This window comes from Condylostylus longicornis, unplaced genomic scaffold, assembly GCF_029603195.1.
Source record: "Condylostylus longicornis isolate FDR11 unplaced genomic scaffold, ASM2960319v2 ptg000005l, whole genome shotgun sequence".
In the NCBI taxonomy this organism is placed as follows: domain Eukaryota; kingdom Metazoa; phylum Arthropoda; class Insecta; order Diptera; family Dolichopodidae; genus Condylostylus; species Condylostylus longicornis.
This window is the reverse complement of record NW_026577974.1, coordinates 6,060,875-6,082,785: the sequence shown is the minus strand read 5'-3', so window position 1 is coordinate 6,082,785 and position 21,911 is coordinate 6,060,875. Positions and strand designations below refer to the sequence as shown.

Below are 21,911 nucleotides of genomic sequence, written 5' to 3'. Positions count from 1 at the left end.
TTTAAGTACTTAGCAATTTTATCTAATAATAATTCTTTTATAATATTTTTTTAAGTATATTAAACAGAATTACTGACCTTCATCAATCATGTAATATTTAGATATTAAAATCCTTCTAAAAATTTTCTGTGTATATATCCTTCCAGAAATTTTTTTTTTATCTAAAAAAGAAAAATTAAAATTTATTAAAAAAAACCCTAAAGTTCAAGAAATTAAAATTAAAATTTTTTATTTCTTAAAACCAAACATTTCAATTCTAATAATATCAAATTTTTGTTTTTTATTTTCTTATTAAATCTAAGCTTAACAAATTATTAAATATGACAAGATTTTATAAGAAATTAAAAAAAAAACTGTAGAAAAGCACTGAAAGAAATAAAAATATTCTCATAAATTTTCCTATTTCTCAGAACTTTTCTTTTATTTAAAGGTTACCAATGATATCCTAATCAAAATTAATCTCTCACTTTTACTCAAAAAAAATTTTTTATGTAAAAATGTAAATATTTTTATATTGTAATGGAAACTTTGAAATACTCGTTCGCCTCTTCATTTTCTTCTAAATAAATTATTTTAAAACCATATTTTTTGTGTTTTCTTGATTTTTCTTATATAATATAATATTTCAATGTACAATAGCAGCTTGAGGCATTCCTATGAAATGTAGTATACAAATGCATAAATATTTGCTGCTACATATAATATATACATACTATATTGGATTAACAATAAAAGTGAAAATTAAAAAAAAATAATTTTTCAATCAAGAAAAGAAAATTAGAATCCTTTTTATTTTTTGCCGTCCTGGAAGAAAAATCTTGTAGAAAAATAACAAGGTAGCCAGGGTGTTAGTGATATAAAAAAAAAATTGAAATTATAAAATTAAAGATCAGTATGAAATTTTAATATATGTATATGTATCTTACTGTAGATTCTTTTTCAATCCAATAAATTTTAATAGATTTTGCGAATTGAAATTTGATATTTGATACAATAAACATGTTCCTTTAAGATGTTGTTGTAGGTGTTCATTGGTTTAAGGATCCACACTTATAAAATAGTATTATAAAGCTGAAAAATTAAAATGAAATATTCAAAATACAATTTGATTAAAATTTTTGAACAATAAATGATTGTTCTTTACTAATTTTCAGAAATTTATTATTTCTTTTATTTAAAAAAGAATTCCTAAAAGAGTAGTATTTGAAAATACGCTAATTAAAAGAAACTAACAAATTTTTAACACAAAATTTTGACTGGATTTTTGTGCGCAATGATAAAACAATAATAAATTAACGCCGATTATGCGAGAGATGAAACTATATTAATACCTAATTAATTGAAATTCTATACAAAAGTAATAGTTTGTTCAGCCTAGAAAGAATGGTTTGTTCAATATACAAAGTGAAGGTTTGTTCAATATGCAAAGTAAATACTTTAACGGACATTTTTATAAGGAATATTTTTCTTAAAATTATTGTATATATTTGAGCCGTCTAGCGGAAGAAATTAACACAATTATTTTTTAAGTTAATTTGGAATTTTCTCCGATTCATTTAATTCAATTAGCGTTGTCGGAGAGGATAATAGGAGGGTACAAAATAATGAGAATTTTTCACTAATATTTTATATTATTTTTTCTCCATAATATAGAATCTCTAATGAATACTACATTGGAAATTAAAACGCTATATTAGAAATGCTATATTTTTAATTAGCATCCAAATAATAACGTAGATTTTAATAAAGAATTTATTAATTTGTTGGTATTCATAAGAACATAATTTATTTATTTTCATGAGAAGGGATTTCGAGCGGTTGCTCTAGCGAAATACTCTACACAGTTTCTCCACCTGTATAAAACTATGATCTAATTCCAATTTAAAAACCAAAACATTGCAACAAGAATTTCATCATATCACACATCAAATTCAATCTCAAACTACTTCGCCTTGAATTCTATATTTTTATAAGAAAAACACAAGAAAAAAGTAAAATAAATTAAAATATTTAAAAAGAAAACAAGAAACAAAAAAAAAAGCCTAAAATATTTTCTAAAAATTAGATTTATAAAAGAAAACAAAAAGAAATGAAAAAAAAGCCACACAGCTGTAAATACAATAAATTAACTTTGCTTGATTTTTTAATGGCACATATACAAATGTAATGAGTTATTTTCATTCTCTTAAATTTCGACTCAAATTACCATTTCAAAACAAAACAAGTAAAAACGTTTCAGTCGGTATAAACTGATTGAATTATACCCTGCACCTTTCGTTATTGTGTAGCAATTACTCGAACCTGTGAAATCATTCTATAGAAACTTCACGGATATGTCTGACCTATAATTGGACATCCGACTGCCAAGTTTCATGAATCTGACTTTATTATTTTTCCAAATATTTAGAATAAGCTTTTGGACTTGTATGGGAGCTGCTCGAACCTGTCAAGCAATTCCATCAAAACTTCAGAAATATGTCTGACATATAATTGGACACACGACTGCCAAGTCTCTTGAATCTGACTTTATTATTTTTCCAAATATTTAAAATAAGCTTTTAGACTTGTATGGGAGCTACTCGAACTGTCAAGCAATTCCACCAAAACTTCAGAAATACAACTGACCTATAACTCGACAAATAACTGCCAAGTTTCATGAATCTGACTTTATTATTTTTCCAAATATTTTAAGTTAGCTTTTGGAGTTGTATGGCAGGTACCCGAACCTGTCAAGCAATTTCTCTAAAGCTTCAGAAATATATTTGACTTAGAATTGGACACATGACTGCCAAGTTTCATGAATTTCACTTTATTATTTTGCCGAATATTAAAAATTCGCTATTGGAGTTATATGGCAGCCACCCGAATCTGTCAAGCAATTCCTCTAAAACTTCAGAAATGTATCTAATCTATAATCGGACACACAACTGCCAAGTTTCATAAATCTGACTTTATTATTTTTCCAAATATTAAGAATAAGCTTTTAGACTTGTATGGGAGCTACTCGAACCTGTCAAGCAATCCCACCAAAACTTTAGAAATATGTCTGACCTATAATTGGACACACGACTGCCAAAGCTCATGAATCTGACTTTATTATTTTTCAAAATATTTAAAATAAGCTTTTAGACTTGTATGGGAGCTACTCGAACCTGTCAAGCAATTCGACCAAAACTTCAGAAATATATCTGGCCTATAATTGGACACATGACTACCAAGTTTCATGAATCTGGCTTTATTATTTTTCCGAATATAAAAAATTTGCTGTTGGAGTTGTATGGCAGCGACCCGAACCGGTGCAGCTATCCCATAATAATTTTTAGACCATGTATAGAATATAATTGGACAAACGTATACAAAATTTTATATTTATAGCTTTATTAGTTTTTGAAATATTTAAAATAAACTCTTTGAGTTATATGGCAGCTACCCGAACCCGTTGTCCGAATTAGTCCAATAACAATAGGGCTCGTCCTTGGCACAAAAGAAAAAGCTTGTGAAAGTTTGGTGTCGATTGCATTATTCGTTTTTGAGTTATCGTGCTAACGGACGGACGGACGGACGGACGGACGGACGGACAGACGGACATGTCTAAATCGACGCAGAATTTTACGCTGAGCAAGAATATATATATATGTCCATACCGCAGATGACTCCTTCAAGTAGTTACAAACTCCATACCAAAGTTAATATACCCTTCACGAAGTGCAGGGTATAAAAAGCAAAGCTAAAATAACAACAAAAAAAAATGAAAATTTTAATTTTATTCAAAAGAATTTTTTAATTTTCAAAAGCAAAAAAATCAAACAACAAAACTAGTAGGTAAGGGTACTATATTATACCCGATTCGAGCAAAAAAGCAAAAGTATACGTAAAGTATGTATTACGGTACGCGTAGGGCTCCACCAAAAACTAAAAATTCAATTCGCCAACAAAATGAAAAAGCAAATTTAAATTTTTTTTGAACACTGAAAACCTTTCGGCTTCAATTTACTTAAAAAAATATATTCAAAAATTATTTGTGCGTAAATATTACAGTTTTCTTCTTTACATACGACAACGTATCAAGTATAACAAAAATAAAAACAAGAAAAAGTACGAACATTTGATAGAAAATATTGCTTAAAACGAAAGAAAAACAATAAGAAAGAAAAAGAAATAAGAATAAGAAAGAACAAAAAACGATAAAGAAACAGGAAATGAGAAAGTAAAACAATAACGGTAAAGAACGAAAAAAAAAATTAAAAGAACGAAGAGCAGAAAAAAACAATAACAATGAGAGAAAATAAATTGGAAAAATATAATTTTTTAAGCTCGGAGGGACATAAAAAAACAAGAAAACAAACGATAAGAGAATAAGAAAACAAAAAAAAAACATATTAGAGAAACTTTGGTGTTCGCTCTAATATTAATTTTTTTTGTTCTTTTTCTCTCTTTTGGCAATATTTACAGTACAGTACAGCCCGTTCGTTTTCTATTTGGTTTACTCTACAACGATATACTAATAATGGCGATATATTTAATTATTTCTATTGAAAATTACATATATTTTAAACGCTAAATCTTGAATGTTTTACAGATTAAGAACCAAAACCGTCTTTATCTATTTTTTTCTTAATTTGAATTTTATATTTAAAATAATTGAGAGGGGTATAAATTTTCTTCTAAGAAAATATTACAAGAGAATAAAACAGTTTCCATTGTGGTTACTGGAGAGTTCAATGAGCATACTAAATTACTGTTTTGACTAACTTATTCGGTTAAGATTCGTTCCTATTGAAAAAAAAAGTTAAATAATTTATTTAACTAACACTATATTTTATGAAAATCGATTAATCTTGTTTAATTTTTAACTCATTGTCAAATAAAATTACAAAGAATACTTATAAATCAAATTCCTGTCTTAACACTTTCACAATATTTTATCTCTCTCGAATAACACTCTTTCCAGTTCTTAAAATTTTCAACATATCAACAATCAAGAATTTCTTATTTTTTCTCTTTTCTTTCATTTTTTTTTATTAATTAAAAATAGAAAAAATATTGTTCTCTTTTTTAGCATTTGAACCGAAAGCATATTATCGTAAAAAAGAATAAAACATATTTTATAACAATAAAAACTATAAAAATAATATACAAATAAATAAAAAATAAAGTGAAAATTTAGCCTTTAAAACAAAAAAATAAAGAATTAATTTTGCTTTTAAATTTTCTATCCTTATACAAAAGAGTTCGCACTAAACATTAAATAGGAAATTTTAATATTAGTTCGAAAACCAGCGGTCTAAATGAGTACAGAAAGGTATATCTTGTGGTTCACAGGAAGCTACGTTGAAATTCATTGAAAGATTGGTTTAAATTCAATTTTCTTTTACTTACAGACTGTGAGCTCTCAGCGTCCCTCCGCATCTATTTTAACAAAGTACCGGCTATTTTTATAGCAAAATTATTAACCTGTTAAGTGCTTAAAACGTAATATTATGTAGGTGATTTAAAGACCAGGTCATTACTACATTGTTCTTTATTGTTGAAAGGAATAAACTTAATTAAATTCCCCTTTTTCGACAAAAAACTATTTTTGTCTCTCTCTGTAAGTTTTGAAATGGAGAGCTCAAAGAGAGAACGTAAGTAAGAATTTTCCGAAAGTGTAAATTTCAGAACACAAATATTCGAAGCATTGTGTATAAATCGCTCTCATAATTTTTCGTTCAAAGTATCAATTTTCATTAATTCTCTTTCTCTAATCGTATAATAAAGTTTAAACCCATACATTATTATGTTTTCAACGTCAAATTATTATATAAAAAAAGAAAAAGTTTTCTTAAATAAAAATCTATATACAAAATATTTAAAAAATGTATATAATAAAAACTGCTGTAAGGGGAATAATATTACAATATAATTTATGATTTTAATTAATACTTGAATAGAGTTGACTTTTAAATAAGTTTTTCTTTATATTTTTTTCAAGCTGTGTTGACTTCCCCTCCCCCTTCTCTCATAATTTTAAATTTGACTTATTAATTTCGTTGTTTGTATCATTTATATTAATTATAGATGTAGATGTACTTCGTGTATTTAGTAAACGCCTTCGTAATTATTATGTATGTATATACTTAGCCATGCATTACATAAATTTAAAATGTTAAAAAGGAAGTTTTAACATTTTTAAAAATTAAAATTTTTTAGGAAAGGGAGCTATCTAAAAAAAGAGAGAAAAGGAGAGGAAGTAGAAACTGTCATGAGACTACGATAAAGATATTGTAGAGAAAAGTTAAAGTTACCAAATATATCGTATGCGTGACATCTTAAAATAGTTTTGTTTCGAATTGGCTCGAGACTATCGAAATATATAGCGATTATTTCCATTCGGTTCAGGTTACATCCTCCAAGTTAGTTTGGAGTTGTGTACGTGATCTGGTGAGTATGGAACTCAGATCCAACTCCTTGAGATATATCTCGTTATTTACTTCCGACTACTGTACTATAAGAGTGATGAGGGAGGCCTAGAATAAGCCATGGCTGTCTACGGTTGCTCGAACGTATAAGTTACTTTGCCTATATCACTCTTCAGCAATCTACAGTCTAATATGGTAATCATTATCAGAGAAACATAGAAATTGACACAAGACTGAAATATATGATATTACTTATTAAAATTCGTTTCATTCAAAACCATAATGTTAAATTTCTTATATCAAATTTAAATTAAAGATTTTTTCTATATTTAATAAAAAAATATGCGAATAATAATTTTATAAATTAATAGAAAATTTCCTTTTCGCATTAATGAATAAAAATAATTTTCCCGAAAATCATTTTTACAATAATAATTACGTCAATAAAATTTCTATAGTTGTATACACCTGTAACAAGAAAAAACAAGAAATTCTTATTAAACACCTACACTTGTATAATTATAAAAGAATACTTTTGATGTGAGATCAATTTTTATGGAGATTCATTGACATTTTAAGAAGTATGCTTTCTTTAAATCCGATACAAAAATTATATTGAATGTGTGGGTACATATACAATTAAGTATAACACTTTTATTTAACACCATACGCATATTTAATATTGAATATTGATTGGAAAATTAATATAATTTTACTTGTCATAAAGCTTTTGTTCAAAGTAAAATACAATTTTTTAAAGCAAAATACAAACGCGCCCTATGCTTCATGTAGCACAGCTTTTATTTTATTACTCACTGCGGAGAATGCGTATGAATGTCAATATAGCGCATATTGACAGTACAGGGAGCAACCACCATATTACGAAATATATTTCATTTGTTCTGAAAAGTTTGTATTTTTTTGACAAGTGTTATTTCTTTACATGTTCTTTCTATCTGAGATTGACATCCAAAGTCACTCCTAGATATTCGATTCTTCAAAATTAGATCGAACTGTCAATATTACTGTATCGTCGACAAATGCAGTCACAGTTAAATTTTCCAGTTCTGCAAAATCACTTGTCTGAAGTACATTTAATATAGGGCCCAGATTAGTAATACTGATAATTTTTGCCAGAATAACCTACATTCAGTACTACATTCGACTTGCATTGCAGTACTTTACAACTATTTATTATACAATTACGATAAAACAACTTTTCATTCCATTAAATCACCCATATCCTTAAACAAAAAACAAGAAAACTTCAGTGGGCAATTTCTTATTTAATTATTTTAATATGAAAAGTTTGTTATCAAATAAAAATTACTTTGTTGCACACTTATATTTCAAGTTTTAAGTCTGTAATGTAGGGGGAGGAAATATCAAATACTATTATGTATTGCTTCATAGCAGCAAACAAGAACGAATATATAAATGTTATTATCATGCCACAATCACTTAATGTCTATATAATATACAAATATAGGAATTGTTTACGAGAACAATAACCTCTAAGCAGACAGAAATATTATGTAGAGATGCATACGATACCTACATTCATATGTATATCAAAATACGAATATATTTAACATAATATTAAATTTATTTATATATGATAACTTGTTGTAATATTATTTTTATCTTATGGCATCCTACATGTATGCAATAATATACGATGTTATGTGTGCAAATTATCGTGGGATAGATAACTTAAATAATATCTCATAGTCTCTTATAGAAAATTCAAAGAAAATGAATAAGAATTGTTTTTGTCTTCTTTTCCATTTTATATTTTTTAGCACTTTTCGCAGAAAAAATGTATGTGTCCGCTCGTTCGTGTGTCTGTTTTTTAGGATGCAAAACAGAAAAATTTTTCCATATTCCCCGCCCCCTACAAATTATCAAGAAACTACAAACATTTGTCAAATTCTGAAAGCGAACGAAATGTAACGATATTCTTCGGCTAACAGACAGCATAGTTAATCATTATAAAAACAAGATGGCCACTTTTAATTAAACTCTGATAACTTATTTCGCTTTCCAAAATTTGTAAAATTTGAATTTTCGGCACCTTATATTTCGAAAACTTTCCAAATTTCTGTAAAAAGAAAAAGGTAACAGAAAATGCCATGCCATCAAAAAGTATAATTATTTTTCTTAACTCGCGCAATTAACCCTTGAATTCACCATTATGTTAATGCTTCTTTCATTTTCACTCATCCTTAATATATGCAATATTTGATATATTTTGGTTTATGAATAAAAGTATGTTGGTTTAAAGAGAAATGTGCTACTTTACACATCATGGTTTGGTCCAACTTTATATTTTATTATACTGTCAGAATGCGCGACACCATATACTATTAACATACAGACAGTTATAATATTTACATATTATATGAAATAAAATTTTTTTAAAATCATTTATCCTTATACGGTTTCTTTTATATTATGTATATAACAGTATGTATAGTCATAATTTAAGTTTAATATACCATATATAGTTATATGAGAATGGATAAATAAATGAGTGTTTCAGAAATGACTCAAGTGCGTTGTGTTATAGAATGCTCTAATTTTCAAATTATATTTTGAGTATTTTTGAAATTTCTCATGAAAGAAGACATTGTTCTTAAATAAACCAAGTATAGTTTATTTCCCTTCATAAATCACCCTATATAAATCTAGTTTTAAATATTTTTAAGAATTTAAATATTTTATTGAGAATTTGTGCTATAGAAAAGATATTCCAATCCGCAGAGCTTTTTACGTAACACTCTCTCTTTCTCTCTATCTCTCTATCACTCTAGATTCATAATATATATTTGTATCCAATCGATTTTCATTTCTTATATACCATTACTTTAACACAATTTGTTTTTGCTACAATTTATATTTAACTACACATACTTATTATCAAGTATAACACTTAAAATAATATTATAACAATAGTTGTGGTGAAGTTCATTCGCATCTTAACAAAATATTCATTCATGTGTTTTGTTGTTTTTTATCATTAAATTTAAATAACCGTGAGGAAAACATTAAAATATGTGAATTTATTTTCACTATAGTATTTACACATAAACTATATGAACTTGTATATCTACAAATACAATTGTAAAAAAAAAGGATTTTGCATATTTGTTATTAAGATAATTGTACTTTTATACAACCATTTCCTTGTCATTTCTTGTATGCTTACTTAGTTTTCACACTAACTAAACAGTGCTATTTGTTGAGTTTTGTAATTGAGTTAGAAAATATTAAAGCAGGATGATAATGATATGAAATTTCATAAATTATCTTAAGTTTTCATATAAAATCTGTACGAAATAATGCTCTCTCATATGAAACAAGAAAATATTTCTGCAAGAACAACACACAAATTTTAGCTGAGTTTAAGGTTCTTGATAAAATACAAACGTTTCGCTCAAACTTCTTTATATTCAACTTTCCCTGAACTTTAAATAGTTAAAACTAAACTAATACGGAGTTATTCCCCAACGGAATCAAATAAATAAAATTCTACTAAAAATTACTTAATTTTATAACAGAAACTCTACCTAAATTATCAGCATACTTAATAATTTCAAATCACTTATACAATATATATTTAATTTTTATAGGAATTCTTTAAAAACCTACAATTATCAACTTGCATTTATACTAGTAACTTGAACGTTTACATCATCTTAAACTTCTACTTGCCCTACTTCCTTCATTTCTTAAAAATAAGGTGTTTTTTTTCATAAGTTTAAATTTAAGTAGGTGTTGTATGGTAAAAAAATAATGATGTGTCATGGTACTTTTTTCCAAAAATAGCTTGTCTTACAGTTCACATAATAAACAACACAATCAAAATAATTATGGTTCTCGCCACAATCTAAAAAGAATGAGTGAACAATTAAAGCATATATTCTTTTTGAAATCTAGAACAAGTAGAGAGAAAATGAAAGAAAGAGTTCTTGAAAGTGTAGAAAACGGAAGTTCTAAAAATAATCATAAAAACAAATTGTTGTAGAGTCTTCATTAGTAGTAATTACTAAATATAGAATTTTTTGCTAATTATAATTAATTAAGTTCAGTAACATCTTTTTGAATTTCTTTAATATTGTTTGGAATACCGAAAATTCATGAAAGTAATTTCACTCAAAGCATAATGTAATTTTACTTTAATTATGTAAGTAACATAAAGTGGGAGCTTTGAACTTTAAGATTTCATTTGTTCTGACAGAAAGTACATGCCTTTGAAAGGGAGTAAAGCTACTATCATTACTTTCTAAAAGGCCGAATAAATTAAAAACGAGAAATTTCTAAGAACTAAGAGTTCATATACCTATACACAATCATTACCATATACAAGATTATCCTTAAAAATCTAATATGATTGCAATATTTTGACATCCTTAAAAATCTCATACTTTATTTCATATTACATATGTATGTTTCCTTTCATTACTATATTTGCTCTTATTATATCTTTTATACAGGTTGGTATGAAGATAATTGGTATGAGGTGAATTTAGAAAAAGAAAATATATCATGTTCACGTGATGAAATGAAAGAGGCTGCCGAAGGACATTTAACAACTGAAGCATTAATGTGGAATCAAAATATCCATGAGAAAACAATATCTGGAATGTCATCAGACGAATTTCGGTAAGTATAAAATCAAATAGAAATTTAATTGTTTTGACGAATTGTTAATGTATGTATGTATATGTACGTATACCTATGGTGAATTGAAGCAAATTTATGTCAATGATGCTTCAATGATAAACAAATGTGACGTATATGTTATTTGTATAGCATGTAATGAACCGTGAAATTATCAAGTTATTTGGATTTTTTTTAATGGAAAACAAAAACTTGAAATTTTCTATAGCAATATTTTTGTTGTAAAAACAATTCGAAACATAGTTGTTAGATAATTTGCTTTAAAAGAAAAAAAAATCTAAGTTAAAAAAGTTTAAGGTCTACCATAAAATTAGATCTAAAAAATTACATCCACGTTCTTAAGAATACCTTTGAATAAATTTAATTGATTAAATAAATTGATGGATTGAATCTTGACATTATTGTCATATCGAACCCGCAGTAACCGTTTCCCAGGTTAAATTTCACTCATTTTTCTATATCACGTATTTCTGCCGAAAAGATACTTTAGTACCTTCCATATGGTAATGTGGGTACACTAAATATTCGTTTTTTTCATTCCTTGACATAAATGGGTGTATAACCATTCCAGTCTTAGTCGAGAAATTTTTGCATTCGAATGTTTATTATCATTCACGACACCTTGATCATTTGATACTATGCTTTGTGAATTTGTCTCGTGGAACAGAGTTAACCGTTTTAGAATAAATGTTTTATTTTGCTAACACCACTGAGAAGATCTATATCATCAGGATAGTTCAGATATCCATTAATTTCTGCGATATTTTCACTTTATATTTCAATATTTACGCAAGTTAAGCAGTCAAATAATCATAATTGGTTGATGATTACCATTTCCAATACATTTTTTATCCCTTAAGGCTTTATATCTAAAATTTTAATAAAAAAAATATTATTAAATAAAATGAAAAATAATTCATAATTTAAAATAAAAGATTTTTGCAATTTTCATTTTATATTAATTTTTTGTGACCTTACCTGCATTATATACGAAATTTTCATTAGTTTTTTTTTTTGTTTAACTCCTAGCTCGTCCAAAAGCATCCCAACATATATGACAAAAACATAAAGATAATTCACAATAATTTCATATCCATTTACATTTTTTTTTGTATGACCACATAAAATGTAGAAAATTTAATATTATGGACTTTAAAAAAAAATTCATTCTCTTTTATATGGAAAACAAGAAAAATTTTCTTTTTTACAACAAAAAAAACATAGGGAGAAAAAAATCTCATTTAATTGCAGGAAATGGAAAACATTTTTTTTTATATTTTTTTTTTCTCTTATTTAGAAAAATTTAGTTTTTTTTTTCAGAAAAAAAAATAAAGAGGCCAATTGGATTCAACTGAATTTTATTTTCATATACGTACCAAGTTATAGACATAGCATTAAAATGCTAGAAGGTCCTTATTATAATAGTTTTTTTTGCTTGTATTGTTTTTATTTTTTTGCCTTACTTAAATTATCCTTTACGAGAATAAAAATAATTTAAAAAACTATATTTTAACCAATTTTTATATTCATGTATGCATTTATACACAAACTCACAATGTACTTTGTGTGTGTCTGGTTCTAAAATTTTGGGTTTTAGAAAACTTATGATTTTTTTGTTGGCAACGACTGTTGATTTTATAATTAGAAAATTATTTAAAAAAAAAAAGAGAAAAAATCTAATTTCATTTTCTTCTTACAAAAGGACTTTTGTTAATAAATATTTGTTTTTCTAAGCCAATTTTTCATATTTAAAAAATTTAATTTACATGAAAATTTTACCAATCGATAAAAACCAATTTTTCTACTTAATTTACAAAATGAAACAATTCTGGTTCCGATTTCAACTGCATTTACGGATTAGTTTATGTCGGCTTGTTCTAATATAAGTGCAGCCAGTTTGACCCATTATAATAATCTCAAAAGCATCGTTTCTGTGCTATTCTCAAAAAACCTGAATACAATATCCGCAAGGTCGAAATACTAATAACAAATACTAACTGTATCGTACCGCAGAATTTATACAAAATGGACAGTGTGTATTTTCTTATAATATTAATTATTGGACGGATCGTTTTTTCATCCATAAGTAATAATTCTAAAGTAAGTTTATTCCAGTATAGGGGCAAGAAAAAATTCGGCTTGCTTCTATTGAACTTCTGGCAAAGTTTTAATTACATTTTGAAAATGACCATTGAAAATGTTCCATTAATTCTGCCATAGATACTCCAATGCTAGTGTACTAACTAGGCTATTCGACATCCAAATGGTTACTTGAAGCTTTGATGGTTTCTTGAAAAATTAAAAAATTAGAATTAGTTCTGGGTATAATTTCAATTTCATGCTTTAAAAGTTGTGAGATTAAAATTTTACTACTTTACCCATTGAGTACAGACAGCTTAAATATTTTGAGCATTATTCATCTAAAACTTATTTAGATGTACATAAAACTTCATTTTTATTTGGTTTCAACATTTAATCATCAAACATTTGCAGCCATATCCTCGTATCAGTAATCCTTGTTGTAAATAAAACATATAATGAATGATAAATTCATTTTGTATTCGAGTGGAATTAGCCATTATGATAATCATGATTAGTATTTGGCACCAAAAATTCAACTGACTCAAATAATAATGTAGTTTCTTCTGATAGTGTCTTGCTGCCAGATCTTATATCAGCCATGCTATGTAGAAAAAAAAATTATTATGTTTGAATTTATTAAAAATATTTAAGAGGGTTTTTTTTTGTAATATTTTCATTTAAAAAATAATAATTATTCATTGGATTTACAAATTTATTTTTGTTTTTTGGTTTTGTTTGCAGACAACGTTTGAATGCAAAACTTCAACAAGATGGATATGATATTTCACATAATCGATATCCAGAAGGATATCAAGAGGCACCATTAGCATATGATGCTGTTTGGAGTGTTGCATTAGCATTTAATAAAACAATGGAAAGACTTAGTGCTAGAAAACGTTTTCTTAAAGATTTTACATATACAGATAAAGATATAGCTGATGAAATATATGCTGCCATGAATTCAACGCAATTTTTAGGAGTATCGGTAAGTTTTGATTTCTCTATTCGAATATATTTTTAGATTCGCCTGAAACTATGTAATTTTAGACTTATAACAACTCTCATAACAAATTTTTCTAAGATTTCTGCTGTGTTTAAATTATTTGGAAATCATTTGTTCTGTGTTAACGAAAGTTGTTCTATGAACCATGAATTGAAGCTTTCAGTAACCATATGTTTGCATATAAGAGAGAGCATGAGAAAGTATTAAATATTAAAACAATGTTTCTTTTATTAAAACATTTAATTTTTTTAGCAGACGTGTACTTAAAACATTTTCTCTATACTTTCCCTTTGATTAACAATAATACGCTCTTTATAATTCGATTAAAGGATTTTTGTAATGGAAATTTCTTTAAATGTAATTATGTAAAAAATTTTCCATTAATTATTTTCTATGAAATTCATGAAATTATTACGTAAAATGTTAATATTGGTTACAAGAAGAGTTTCTACGAAAACCTATATTATGTATTTTGTTAAAAAATTCTTTGAATTATAAATTTTTAAATAGGTTTTGGGTTTAATTTTAGAATGTTTTAATTTTTTTTCACGAAATTTTCATTTTTAATTAAAATAAGAACTTTAAATTCATTGAAAATGATTTTCAATAAAATTAAGAGCAAAAAAAAATTTTCATAGAAATTGTTCATTAATCGTCCGACTAATTATGTAAATCAAAGTAATAGTCGTTTGTTAAACTAAACTCAAGACTAAACTATATTAAACAAAAACGCCTGCCCAATGTGTATTTTCTTTATAAAGGTTTATCCTAAGTCTGCCGTGCCCTGACAAGACCACGGTAGGATTCCCAACAGGTTCTTGCCCAACTTCATAATCTTCTTAAATCGCTTCTAGTCTCCCACATGCTTCTTCGCCTGCTTCGTTGCACATACAATTGCATTAAAATAGTAGCGACGCAAAATAATTCACTATAATTTTAAAAATTTAAGAATTTATTAAAATTTTTTATAAAATTCCAGAAATATTGCAATTTAAAGAGGAAAAAATAAAGAGTATTCGCCAATCGCCACTATTTTATGCATTCATTTAATTTTTTTTATATTCAAATTCTATATATAGTAAACAAATAGCCATCAGCTGGTGAATACGTCATGTGTATTGTATTATTTTACGCCCATTAGCTTAATTAAATTTTATTATTTTTTTCTGAATTAAAAATTAAAATAAATGGAAGAGTAACACAACAAAAAAAAAAAAATTAAATATATACTTTGTTTTTTATCAAAACAACAACAATAACAGAAATAAACAAATAAAGTAATAAAAAACAAAAAAAAAAAAATCGGAGAGAAAGACAATGAGAAAGCGGATGATGAAAATAAACAAGAACTTTGTTATTTTCCCTTGCACACATACTTATTACCATCATCAACTCGTTACGATGATCGCATAATGGCCATGAACGTGAAAATCTTCTGTTGTTTTAATATTTATTATTATTTTTCTTCTTGTTTTGTGTTCTGGTTGTTATTTTTATGATGTTGGTGCACCTATATTTTTTTTTATGAATATTTTTCTGTATTTTATACAAAATAATAATAATATGCGTAAATATTTTAATATCATTGAAAAACCTCAGGTTTCATTTTATGTTCCATAAATTTTTTGTTTTTTTCTTTCTATTTTTTACTCCGATATCTGAACGGATTGCTGGAATTGTGGAAATATCAAATTGTTAATGAAAATTTCATATTAAATAGAATTTTTTATTTACAAAATTATTTAACAAGAACTGCCATTTTTCTTTTTGAAATTAAAAATAGGAAATCCGAAATTTTTAAGAATTTTCGGAATCTTTCGGAGAAATACCGGAATTTTTTTGGTTAATTTTTTGGTAAAGTGTTCGGACACAAGTTAATTTCAATTCGTTTTCAGTGCAATAACGTGATTCTACTTATTTTGGACATAAATTTCATTCAAGTCAGATGAAACTCGTATTCTCTCGGGAAGGTCCGAAGAGGGACGAATTTAGAAATTGAGCAATTATTTTTTTTCAGAATAAATTAGGTACAAAGAATAAAAAATTTTTTTTGCCTCTGCATTAGCCATGGGAAGGCTAATGCTCTTGGGGGAACTACGTGAAAGGGAAAATCTCGGAATGCATCTGAGTATGTACAAGTTCCTGCTACGCAACAGGGCAGTTGAGCACGCCAATCACAGAACTACGAATTAAATCTGCATCCACCAGAGATCTGATGTCTTTTCACCGCAGAGACATTAGGCTGTAATAGGGATCATAACTGAAATTCGTGTTATTGCTGAACATGCCAGGAGAACGGGCTTTTCTTCGAATTACCTCTTGCAAGGAACAGGCGGAGTTGCTTTCAGTTATTTTCCTTTTTACAGATTACCAGGTATCTTAACCTGGTTTCTGGCATACGATAGTCGTGTCAACCTAATGTAGGCTAATCTACATTACGAACTGCTTAAATTTCTAATATAATTGTTCAATTTTTTGATCAAAATCATCTTGGTAAGTCTGCTGATTGTAGATTATATACAATAAAGTGCTATATTTTGCTAGTTAATATTTTTTTTTTCTTATTGGGCACTTCAGTTGTTCTTTAAGTGTTCATTATTTCACGAAATCACAAGTGGTATCAAAATTTTTTGTATCCTACCTTTAAAATAGAAACAAACAAATATTCGATATTAATTTCTCCATTGAACATTATATGTATAAGATGAGTGTGTCAATGATTTGAAATCCTTTTACAAAATTAATGAACTCATAAAAGTTAAGTCAATTACAAATTAAATAATTGGTATTTAACGTTAAAATTGAATTCAATATTATTCCCAATATTATTATTATTCCTTAATAATATCCTTTGTACATAATAATATGCACATTATAATTTGTCTTTGTGAATTTTCTTTTATGAAAAATTTTTTATATTTTGTATAAATTTTTATCTCATGAGATTTATTTCACTCAATTAAATTTTTTTATTTTAAAGAATGACTGAATACTAATGATTTTTCCAATGCAGTTTTTTTCCAATGAAGTTTCAAAGTCTTCAAATGTAAAAAGCAAATTTTTTAAATTAAAATAAAATATAATATTGCTTAATTGTTCATACATTTCGTTGTCGCTTATGAGGTAAATTTCTCGTATCCGTTAAGAAGACTGTATCAGAGTGTTATGTCACTCCTCCTTTAAGATACCGGAAGCTAACAAGAATTATTTGAACTTTTAATATTATTCTCATATTAAGCCGCCTGGTTCTTTCATAAAGAAGTTTGAATGTAATAACAATAGAACGAGGTGGATTCGAACCTCTGTAGCGCCTGTTTTCTTCAACAAACTAAGCTGGAATTCTTTGCTTTGTAAGATAAGAAAGTATGTAATATATTAGCATACGGTCATTTTTGCTGAATGATAAAGTTAAGAGCGTACACTGGTAGGTACACTACTGATTTTCGTTGTCTTAGAACTTCTAGGAATCGGAGTTTGCAAGCCGATCGATACAATTCAAAAATTCATATTTATGACAACCGTCATTTCAGCAATTCATGAAGCATTTTATATTACAATTTTAAAGTAGTTACGAAAATTTTCGTTAGTATCAAAATTTTAAATTCTAATATCAACTTTTAAATTTCAAAATATTCAATGAAACCAGAGGCCAATTTAATTGTATAACACAAGTTCATTATAAGCTGTGTAACATTCCTAAATATTTGTAAGAACAAGTTAGTTTATGCAAGTTTAACAATAATAATTTTAAAAAATTATAAAATTTACAATATGGAACAAAAAAAAAATTAAAAAATTTAATAAATGCTACAAATAACTTTCAAAACTCTTTTCTCTTTATTAACTAAATTTTTAAACATAGAATTAAAAAATTTTTATAAAATTTTTGAAATTTTTTATTATCGAACTTTAGTATTGCAATGCTCAGTTAGTAACACATTCCACATTTTTTTTTTCAACGTCTACGTGGAATCAAAGACAAAAAGAAAAAGCAACAGCACATTAGACAATTCTATTTTTTATCTCTTTCTATTTTTTATTGTTTTGCTTATTAACTTGAACACGGTGTATACAAAGTAATCGTATAAAAAAAAAAATAAAAAAATAAGAAAATAAAAATATAAAATTGAATAGAAAATTTGCCACCCCAAGTTGATCATAAAAACAGGGAGCAGCATTCCGTATGACAAAATATCCATATGGTACGATAATAAAAAAAAAAAAATTTAAAATGGTTAAAGTTTCATTTTATTGTTTTTTTTTTTTTTGTAGAATAAAAAATAGCAATTTTATTACAATAAAAAAAAACAATGTACAAGTAATTAAGTGTAACTAGGATAAAATAACAATAAAAATAAAAAAATAACAGAACGAAAGTGTTTGTGTATGGTAAGAGTAACAGTTTTTAGCGGCACTGGCACATTGTACAGTAAAAATAATTATTCTATGCTTATAAACATTTTTATTGTTGATTTTTTACATTATTTCTCTTATCTATTTATGTATCTACATAGCTGTACAATAAAATAATAAAATGCGGGTAAAATACTCCATGAAGGTATTTTAATTTTGTCTTTCTATTTTTAATGTTGAAAATTCACAATGTATTCCGACATGATTTCTTTGGAAACAAGAAAATTATCTGAACTCTTCTATACGCAGAATGGACTGTTCTAATCAATACAATTTTTTTATTAAATTGAGGGTAATGCAATGGTTCAAGCCATCCATTACGAATCACGACTCATTAGCGCGCTTTTAATCTACACTAAAAGGAGAATTATTTTTTAAAATTCAAAATTCAGCACTTTATTATTTTATTTTTCAATTTTACAATTTTAATTGAAAATTGCTTTTGCCAACCTTTGTATTTCAAAAATTCTAAACAATATTGTAATTCTGTAGAGTTTATTGAAGTACCAATAATGATTTTGATGGAGTACCCATCAAAATTTGATCAACATTCGTCACTTCCCGAACACAATCCCGAAAAATTTCGATTAGATGTAGAGATGGGAATAGATATAGAGATTTACCATAGACAAGTACCCTCCCTTAAGGAAAACCTTATCTAAGGCAAACACCTTCTATATTAGTAATTCTTACACTACCATGTACTTCATCTCACTTAATCTGGTTTCGTGCCCTAAAAAATAACACTAAAAATAATAGCGAATTTTTAAAGAATAATAAAAAAAAATTATGTTTGTGACTAACAAAAAAAAAAAAAAAAACAAGTAGAAAAAGCTTTAATTGTGTTTTCCGACATTCAATGACGGTGGTAAATTGAAAAATAATATATAAAATTTTTGTTACCATGCCTTTTATTAATTAAAAATAGATAAAATAAAAACAAAAGCTTGTATATTGCACTGCTTTTAAAATGTTAATTAAAAAAGAATAACAATAATCTACAAAAACAAGTACCATAGCTTCGGGAATCTATTAGTTTTTTGTATACATTCCACGGTATATTTGTCAAACACTTTTTTTTTTAAATTAAATTCAGTTATTCTATTAAATCAAATTGATTTTTGAAACTGTGAAACTGAGAATTCCTAACATTTTATCTATTATTTTTTAACAAAATCACCAGATTAAAAAGTTTCGAATATTAATCTTGATCTTAATGAAACCCCATGGAATTTAAGAAAGGATAATAAAAGTAAAATTTGAATTTGAACAAACAAAACCCACTAATAAAAAAATAAGTAGAAAGTTTTGATGTAATTTTGCATTTCAATTTTTTTTTTATTAAAAAAGAATGGAAAAAAATTTTTACAAGAAAAAACTTTTAGTCAGTTAGTTATTTTTAGTTAGGTAAGCGCAGATTTGTGGATTAAAAACAATTTTAAAAATATTGCAGATGACAAAAAAAAACAAGAGACGCAGTGAAAAGTGTTTTTCATGTCAACTTTTAAAAATATTCAAAAAGCAAACAAAAAAAAATGGAAGAAATTTGAAAAAAATGCGATGACAATTTTCTGTTATTAAGATTTTTGCTGTTTTTATCGTCTATATTATAAAAGTTAATAAATCTTTTAAGACAAAAACAAAATTCACTATGTAAATAGTGACAAACAGCTTATGACAGTGACAAAAAAAAAAACTATTTTTTTTTCCAGCATTTTTGCATAGTTCTTGGCATTTTTTCAGATTGGTGTAAAATTTTAGTACAGAGAATTCAACGGTAAGGATTTTTTTATGATTAAGTGAAAAGAAAAAGTTTATTTATTTTTAACTCTATCTCAAGAGTGAACGTTTTTTACGTAGATGCTCTTATACACAACGGATTCTTGAGAGTTGCGACGTGTCATTAACTTAGGGCCCTCGGATATATTTCCGAATTCTACCGGTTGACTCGAATAATTTTTATACCCAAGATGGGTAAGAAGTAATTGATACTCAAGTCATTCACATCAATCAGTGTCAACATTACATCGTTTCTATTGAAAGCGATGCAAAAGGTAGTAGATAATCATTTAAGAACTTGTTGCCGGAGGGGCCACTAAATGGTAATCAGCATGCCTACCAGACGGGAAAATCAACAGTAAACGATTTGTATCAACTGATGAGTGTTCTAAGAAAGACGTTTGAACATGAAGAAACAATGCTGTTCGTATTCTTAGATATTAAAGCTGCTTCTTTGTTATGAATGGTTAACATATGAATACGAAGGTGGTATAGGTTAAGGTGTGATAGCGGGCAAATCCTATGTTGATTGCATCAACATTCAAGCCTATGTTAATGGAATCGTTATCATGACCAGGGGCAAATATGAGAACACCCTTTGCGATATTGTGCAAAGTCTTATAACGAATCACTGAGATGACTAAATTTTCTCTTCATAACTGAATAGCAATTTCATAAGCTGAAGAGTAAATTATTGCATAGATTATTCTTCAAACACACTCGAATAAAAATATCCCTTCGTTTCTAGAAAACAATGTTCGATTTCAATTTCATTATCATATTTGACACTAATCCATATTGCTGTGGACCTTTTACATTTAATTTCAATCAAATATTCCTTATTAAATGTGACAAACTAAGCTATTATTATAACACAAGCAAACATTTTCATATACCTTACTTCTTATAATTATAATTCCATAAAAATTCCATATTTTTATAAAATATTTCAAGAGAAACAATTAAATTTCATAAATAATTTTTAAGATCTTAATGAAATGCAGGCATACATTTTGACATCTAATTGACATTATTTTGATTTATTTTGATTAATTATTATTTTATCAACAATAACAAAATTATAATTAATTATACTTTACTCTCATTATTATTGAAAACAATGAAATTTTCTAAAAATATAATATCAGTTTACATAATTGATTACAAATTTAAATAAATGAGATTTGAAACTAATGTAAATTGAAGTAAATATAATATGTATACATACAATTGTATAATAAATAAGCACAATTATATAAATAACTAGATATTTAAAATTAAAACTGGTTATGAATAAAAATCAAGAAATCTTAGAAATTTACATAAATCAAACTAACAAGTAGTAATACAAATATAATCTTTAACAATATAATATACTTATTTCTATATATAAGTATGTATACATAAATAATATTTAAAATTAGTTTAGTGCTATTTCCTATATCATATTGAGATCTTTAGTGAAGAAAAATCTTAATCTTAAATTTTAATCTTATATTCAAATTAAATTCACAAGAAATTTAATTTAAGAATTTTATCTCATCTCAATAAGT

At 26.4% G+C, this 21,911-nt stretch overlaps 1 protein-coding gene across 1 annotated transcript in view; it reads left to right on the top strand.

Moving 5' to 3' along the window:
• Positions 1-21,911, top strand: part of LOC129616612 (gamma-aminobutyric acid type B receptor subunit 1) — a 197,409-nt gene that overhangs the window by 74,008 nt on the left and 101,490 nt on the right. The window contains exons 5-6 of the mRNA XM_055532246.1: positions 10,895-11,063; positions 13,905-14,148. Of these exons, the coding sequence (XP_055388221.1) occupies positions 10,895-11,063; positions 13,905-14,148 (413 nt within the window). The remainder of the gene's footprint in view (positions 1-10,894; positions 11,064-13,904; positions 14,149-21,911) is intronic.